The following is a 7297-nucleotide window of genomic DNA, read 5'->3' as shown; positions in this document are numbered from 1 at the left end:
CCCTTCTCGCCCTCGGCGCGCGGAACCCGTGGACTCTGTGGACACCGCTGACCCCGAACCTTCCCGGTGAGCGCCCCGGGCCCTGGGCCCAGCCTCCCTTACCTTTGACCCTCGGGTGGGACCCCTCCCTTTGGGCATGGGCCCCTCGCCCTGCCTTATCTCTTTCGCCCCGTCCTGCCCCCCAGGCTCCCTTCTGACCTTCGGTTTCCCCTCTCCTTCGGCACCCTCAGCCCCCATCCTGGCCCCACCCCACGCTCACCACCCGCTTCCTCCCTGCAGACCGCCAGCCCTGGACCGACAAACACCCAGATCTGTTGACCTGCGGCCGCTGCCTGCAGACCTTCCCGTTGGAGGCCATCACTGCCTTCATGGACCACAAGAAGCTGGGCTGTCAGCTCTTCAGAGGCCCCAGCCGCGGCCAGGGCTCAGGTGAGTAAAGCCGGGTGCAGTCCCCCTCTCAAGTTCAAGGGCTGGGCTTCCTGCTGGAGAGGGACTGGGCTGGACGGCAGGGCACTGAGCACTACTTCCCCTTTCTCGCTTCCCATCGGGTGCAGCCTAGGCGTGGCCAGGGCCTGCCCGTCCTGGGGCAGGGACTAGTGGTGGTGGTGGGAAGGGGGGGCAAGGGGGGTTGGGCAGGGAAGGAGGGCCGCCTACAGGGTGTGGCCAGCCCCAGAAGACTAGCCCGGGATTTTGCCCCCCACACACACACCCCAACCTGGTTTCACTTCTCCTTCCCCTTGGCCAGAAATAACTGGCCAGGTGGCTGGACCAGGGTGGCAGTAGGGGGGACCTCTGGGGAGGGCAGTGGCCGGGGGGAGGGGGAGTGGAGGCCAGCTGGAATGGGGAGGTTGCCACCTCCTCCTGTCTGTCAATTCTGATTGAGGTGCTAGTACAGCTAACTGTTCCGAGCCAGGGAAGGGGCTTCTGGCTTCCCTTGGTGATGGAATCTCCCAGCACTGCATGGTGGGAATCCCCTGGTTTGAGCGAGCTCCCCGGTGCTGGACACCAGGGTTCCTCCTCTTGGGAGGGAATTAAAATCCTTCACGTGGCACTTGACCCTCGGTGAGCTTTTGGTCAGTGTTGGCTGCAGGGCTTAATCCAAACCTAATTTCCAGCCCCCACCCCTTGCCCTCCTGAGATTATTTAGGGTTGGGCCAGGGAGGGTCTGGTGGTGGGAAAGAGGAGGGGCTTGTGACTGATTGAATCGGCTTTAGAGTTGGAGCATGGAGAGTGGCCTGGCGAGTGAGCGAGCGAGGGAGCGAGGGTCTGTGATAGAATTGCTGGAACAAAACACTGCAGGGCTTGGAGAATCGTGGGCACTTTGGTTTCACAAGCTCTGCAGTTTGAGCGCTTATGTGGACCTAAGCTCTCAACCATTCCCCAAGCGAGGTCACAACCACTCTTGAAAGGGAGGGGATCTCTAGGGTCCCTGAATTCTAGCAACTGAGGCACATAGAGGACTATGTCTTGCCCAAGGTCACACAACTACGGAGCAGAGAAGTCTGAATTTGAGTGCAGGCCAGGCCTGTGTTCTTGACCCGGGACTGGTTGTATCACAAAGGTTGTCTCATCCAAGACTCTAGAATTCGAAAAATGGAAAGGCTAGTTCAGTTAGGAAGTGTCCTCTGAGAGTACCCCGAAGGTCCAGATAAAAATCCAAGTTCAGGTTTGGGGGCTCTCAATTTGAGATCCATGTAGAGGGTGGGGAACCCAGGTCACTACCACCTGTTTACTTTGTGGCCGCTAAGCTTTCTCTGTAGCTATCCCCATTATTATTATTATTATTATTATTATTTTGAGGCGGAGTCTTACTCTGTCACCCATGCTGGAGGCTGTGGCACAATCTCAGCTCACTGCAACCTCCGCCTCCCAGGTTCAAGTGATTCGGCCTCAGCCCTCCAGGTAGCGGGGACTACAGGCGTGCACCACCATGGCTGGCGAGTTTTTGTATTTTTGGTAGAGACAGGGTTTCACCATGTTGACCAGGCTTAGTGTGTCAAACTCCTGACCTCAGGTGATCCGCCTGTCTCGGCCTCCTGAAGTGCTGGAATTACAGGCATGAGCCACCACGCCCAGCTATCTCAATTACTTTAAAAATTATTTTTATTAAACCAAAATTCCTTTTTTTTTTTTTTTTGAGACAGAATCTCGCTTTTGTCACCCAGGCTGGAGTGCAGTGGTAGGATCTTGGCTCACTGCAACCTCTGCCTCTTGGGTTCAAGCGATTCTCCTGCCTTAACCTCCCAAGTGGCTGGGATTACAGATGCCCGTCACCACGCCTGGCTATTTTGTATTTTTAGTAGAGACAGGGTTTCATCATGTTGGCCAGGCTGATTTCAAACCCCTGACCTCAAGAGATCCACCCGCTTTAGCCTCCCAAAGTGCTGGGATTACAGATGTGAGCCACTGCGCCCGGCCTAAACCAAAAATCTTATTCAAAAACCTCTGTTCCCAGCCGGACATGGTGACTCATGCCTGTAATCCCAGCACTTTGAGGGGCTGGGGTGAAAGGATTACTTCAGGCCGTAAGTTCAAGAATAGCCTGGGCAACGTGGCAGAGTCCCGGCTCTTTACAAAATGCTAAATTAAAAATTTAAAGCAAACAAAAGCAAGCCTCTGTTCTGCCCTCTCCCCCTCCCCCAGCAGTCTGGATTGAAATCCCAGCTTTACCCTTCCAAGCTGTGCCGCCCTGGGAAAATGCCTCTCTGTGCCTCAGTTTTCCTGTCTGGAAAATGGTGATCTTATTTTCCTGTCCTGAGGGAAAGCTGGGCTATGAGCCATGGCTCAGCACCTAGCATGTAGGAAGCGCTCACTGAATTAACTTTTTTTTTGAGACGGAGTGTCACTCTGTCGCCTGGGCTGGAGTGCAGTATTTTTATTAGAGACAGGGTTTCACCATGTTAGCCAGGATGGTCTTGATCTCCTGACCTCGTGATCCGCTTGCCTCGGCCTCCCAAAGTATTGGGATTACAGGCTTGAACCACCGCGCCCGGCCAACCTAACTTTTCAAAAGGTTTTCAAACACATGGTCTAGTGCAGTGGCTCACGCCTGTAATCCCAGCACTTTGGGAGGCCAAGGTGGGAGGATCACTTGAGGCGGAGAGTTTGAGACCAGCCTGGCCAATATGGTGAAACCCCATCTCTACTAAAAATACAAAAATTAGCCAGGCGTGGTGGCGGGCACCTGTAATCCCAACTACTCGGGAGGCTGAGGCATGAGAATAGTTTGAGTCCGGGAGGTGGAGGTTGCAGTGAGCTGAGATTGCACTACTGCACCCCAGTCTGGGTGACAAAGTGAGACTGTCTTAAAAAAAATGGTTTTCCCATCCTGGCTAACACGTTGAAACCCTGTCTCTAATAAAAATACAAAAATTAGCCGGGCATGGTGGCGGGTGCCTGTAATCCCAGCTACTCAGAAGGCCGAGGCGGGAGAATAGCGTGAACCCAGGAGGCAGAGCTTGCATTGAGCCATTGCACTCCAGCCCGAGTGACAGAGCGAGACTGTCTCCAAAAAAAAAAAAAAAATGGTTTTCAAACACAAAGCCTCAGGTACTCAGCACCCACTCCACAGATTTTTCGTGTCCACTGCTCCTCTGAGCATCAGCTTCCTGGTCCTGCCGGAGTGTGTGTGTCTTGTTACTGCCAAGTCCTTGGCCCCTGCAGGAGTGCCTGTCCCACAGAAGGTGTCCAGCTGGCAGCTGTGAACTGCAACCCCCATGACTCCTTCCTCTCCGCACTAACACTCTGCCTCTTTTTCTTACCAGAACGAGAGGAGCTAAAGGCCTTGAGCTGCCTGCGCTGTGGCAAACAGTTCACAGTGGCCTGGAAGCTGCTGCGTCACGCCCAGTGGGACCATGGACTGTCCATCTACCAGACAGAATCAGAGGCCCCAGAGGCCCCGCTCCTGGGCCTGGCCGAGGTGGCTGCAGCCGTGTCGGCAGTGGTGGGGCCAGCAGCTGAGGCCAAGAGCCCCCGTGCAAGTGGCAGCAGCCTCACCCGGCGGAGCCCCACCTGTCCCGTGTGCAAGAAGACCCTCAGCTCCTTCAGCAACCTCAAGGTGCACATGCGCTCGCACACAGGCGAGCGGCCCTATGCATGCGACCAGTGTCCCTATGCCTGCGCCCAAAGCAGCAAGCTCAACCGCCACAAGAAGACCCACCGGCAGGTGCCGCCCCAGAGTCCCATCATGGCCGACACCAGCCAGGAGCAGGCCTCTGCGGCCCCTCCGGAGCCGGCTGCCCATGCCGCTGCCCCCGCCAGCACCCTCCCATGCAGCGCTGGTGAGGGGGCTGGAGCCGCCGCCACAGCAGGTGTCCAAGAACCCGGGGCTCCTGGCAGTGGGGCTCAAGCCGGCCCTGGTGGAGACACTTGGGGAGCCATCACCGCAGAACAGAGAACTGACCCTGCAAACAGCCAGAAGGCATCACCCAAAAAGATGCCCAAGTCAGGGGGCAAGAGCCGTGGGCCCGGGGGCAGCTGCGAGTTCTGTGGGAAGCATTTTACCAACAGCAGCAACCTGACGGTGCATCGGCGCTCGCACACCGGGGAGCGCCCCTACACCTGTGAGCTCTGCAACTACGCCTGCGCCCAGAGCAGCAAGCTCAACCGCCACCGCCGCATGCACGGCATGACGCCTGGCAGCACCCGCTTCGAGTGCCCTCACTGCCATGTGCCCTTCGGCCTGCGAGCCACCCTGGACAAACACCTCCGGCAGAAGCACCCTGAGGTGGCCGGGGAGGCCTGAGCCCAGGAAAGGCCGCCACTGTCCCTGGCACCGCCACCAACACCTGTTGACCTCCTCATTTTTGCCCCCTTTTCCAAGTAAATTTCCCCTTTTATTTACACCCGTTTGGACTCTGGCTTTCTTGGGGTGCTGAGGTGGGGCAGGAGGCTTCCCCTCCTTGGGGTGGACGGCTGGACAGACCGGTTTGGAGTGAGGGGGTGAGGGAACGGCCAGCCCCCAGTGCCTGCGGCGCCGCAGGATTGGCACAGAAAGCCGCGCTCCCAGTTCCTGGTGCGGGCGAGGCCAGGGCAGGGGCCAAGGCGAGGGCGGGGAGAGGCCTGGACCTGTCGCCAGAGGCCCCAGGCAAAGGGGCCCATGTGGGACATGCTGGGCCGACACCCTGTGTCCACACCTGCGGGCAGGTCTGGGCCCTCTCCCTTGGGACTGTGCCCTGGCCTGAGCAGGCCCCACTGAGCCATGGCAGGTTCTGATGAACAGGGGCCTGCCACTTAGCCATCAGATGTGGGCAAGATGTGCCACACAGGCAGCACTGGCACCTGGCCTGTAAACCCAAGCGCCCTCCCAGCTGGCTCTGCTGGCCAGTGGGCCCTGGGGTGGGAGAGCCCTGCACCAACCACACAGATGACACTGAGGCAGGTGACAGGAATTAAATAACTTTTGACTTTATTTTACTAGAGATAAAACCAGCAGCATCACAGCTTAAGCCCCTTACCCCACCCCCTTGTCCTCCCCACCCCTCCCTCTTCTGCCTAATGTCGGTAATGGGGGCTTCGGGATCGGGACCTTGAGCGCCTAGAAAGAGAAAGGGAGGGGCCGTGAGAATGGGGTGTGCACACATCAACACAGCTGCGGCCACGGAGGCTTCAGTGATCGGGGCACTTGTCTGTAGAGGAAGGGATGTTCCCCAAGGGATGAGACCAGCCCCTCCAACTGGAGGTGGGTACAGGGTGAGGCTGGAGGAATGAGAGCCAGGACCTCCACTTGTCAGAAAGTGGAGGGTCATGGGCTTCCTTACCTTCGAGAAGAGCTGTATTCTCGACCTGGAAAGAAAAGAGCAGATGAAGAGCGAGCCAACATCCAGGGTCAGGGCCTCTTCCTTGACCTGGGGTGAGGTCCTCAAAACTGAACTTCAGGGGTTGTCTCCAAATGAGGGGACATTTCCAGAGAGTCCAGTGGCTGCGATTTGTGCCCCTCACCAGCCCATGCCGGAATGAGCACTTCTAATTTCTGCAATCACCTTGTGACTAAAGCAATGTGTGTACGCGTGTGTGTCTTAAGAGCTTTCATTTCTGGAAGGCTAATGTGGAACTATTTTTTTTTGTAACTCTGCTTGACACTTTTCTTTAAAGCCCCAGAGCCCTCCAGCCAGGTAGGGACACTCACTGTATCGGGGGGAGGGTGAGCGACTCTGCCGGCTGTACTGGCGTTCCCACTCTTCTCTCTCCTTCTCTCGGCGTTCCCGCTCCCTGCAAAGGCATGGCGTTAGCATCTGGCCGAGAACACTGGACACACTGAACTCAGGGAGGGCAGGTGCTTCCGACACCCTACTCTGAGAAAGACAATAAACCAAGGGGGCCGGTACTGCCACCAATCCCTGCTTGGAAAAGGGGCCCGAGGTTCAGAGGGACCCCAGCTGGCGGAGCTGACTGGAATCCCAGCCCCCTTCCTAGGAAAGCCTTGTGAACAGAGGGAGGCAGATAGTCCCATCATTTCCTGCCGCACTGGGGCACCTGCACACACTGAGTGTTGAAATGGTCTCCGTCACAGTGGCCAGGCTTGGCAACCCAATGGCTACATCTACTGGGTGCCTTCTCCGTGCCTGGCCTTGATCTTGTCAAATCCCCCCAACAGCCTGTGAGGTGGGACAATGACTCTGTCTCCACTTAGGAGATGAACAAACAGGCTGGGACAGGAGAAAGACCCATGGCAGTGGGTGGGTGGGTAAGGGGTATCAGGAACAGCTTGCCAGGCCAACAGAACAGCAAAGGTGACTGGCACTTGGAGGCTGGAAGAGCTGGGACGAGGTTGCGGTGGCGGGAGGCAGGCCGAAATGGAGGGAGGAAATTCAGGAGAGAGGCGGTGGGGCACAGCCCTGAGGGCCAGGCAGGGCTCTGCCTTTCATCCACCCACAGGGAGCTGGGCAGGGCTCGAGCCAAGAGCCCGTGGTGGGAAGGCCAGGAAGCCCAGGAGCAGGAGGTGTGGCTATGGGACAGGGAGGGGCAAGGTCTTACTTCATCCGGATCTTGCGGGCCATGGCTCGAAGCTCGTCTTCCCGCTCCTGCAGCAGACATGGCTATGAGGACGTGGCCAGGCCAGCACCCACCCACCACCCCAGCCCTCCCTTCCCCACTTCACCTGCCGCTCATGCTCCTGCTGGATCATCTTCTCCTGTGCCGCCTTCTTATCCGCCTTGACTGTAGGGAGGAAGATACACGGTGGCTGAGGGGTGCCCTTAAGAGCCCCGCTCTCTTTTTTTTTTTTTTGAGATGGAGTCTCCCTCTGTCGCCCAGGCTGCGATCTCAGCTCACTGCAAGATCCGCCTCCCGGGTTCAC

General features: G+C 57.6%; 2 protein-coding genes across 2 annotated transcripts in view; one reads left to right on the top strand and one right to left on the bottom strand.

Moving 5' to 3' along the window:
* The first annotated feature begins 6 nt into the window (after positions 1-6).
* ZNF296 (zinc finger protein 296) lies at positions 7-4842 on the top strand. The gene is made up of 3 exons (XM_011975078.1): positions 7-66; positions 280-429; positions 3765-4842. The coding sequence occupies exons 2-3, from the start codon at positions 369-371 to the stop codon at positions 4742-4744; spliced, it is 1041 nt and encodes a 346-aa protein (XP_011830468.1). The 5' UTR covers positions 7-66; positions 280-368; the 3' UTR covers positions 4745-4842.
* A 539-nt stretch (positions 4843-5381) lies between these two features.
* CLASRP (CLK4-associating serine/arginine rich protein) overlaps positions 5382-7297 on the bottom strand; it is a 31921-nt gene continuing 30005 nt past the window's right edge. Inside the window, exons 16-20 of the mRNA XM_011975077.1 lie at positions 7100-7158; positions 6976-7022; positions 6128-6210; positions 5760-5784; positions 5382-5536 (exon numbers count right to left, since the gene is read on the bottom strand). Coding sequence (XP_011830467.1) covers positions 5494-5536; positions 5760-5784; positions 6128-6210; positions 6976-7022; positions 7100-7158 — 257 coding nt within the window. The 3' untranslated portion in view covers positions 5382-5493. The remainder of the gene's footprint in view (positions 5537-5759; positions 5785-6127; positions 6211-6975; positions 7023-7099; positions 7159-7297) is intronic.

The sequence above is a fragment of the Mandrillus leucophaeus genome, unplaced genomic scaffold (genome assembly GCF_000951045.1).
Source record: "Mandrillus leucophaeus isolate KB7577 unplaced genomic scaffold, Mleu.le_1.0 Scaffold151, whole genome shotgun sequence".
In the NCBI taxonomy this organism is placed as follows: domain Eukaryota; kingdom Metazoa; phylum Chordata; class Mammalia; order Primates; family Cercopithecidae; genus Mandrillus; species Mandrillus leucophaeus.
This window is presented reverse-complemented; position numbering and strand designations above follow the sequence as displayed.

Excerpts from the sequence above, each read along its gene's own strand:
- ZNF296 (XM_011975078.1), top strand. The coding sequence starts at position 369 with ATGGACCACAAGAAGCTGGGCTGTCAGCTCTTCAGAGGCCCCAGCCGC. Across the intron at positions 430-3,764 it reads CAGCCGCGGCCAGGGCTCAG|AACGAGAGGAGCTAAAGGCC; the intron begins GTGAGTAAAGCC and ends TTTTCTTACCAG.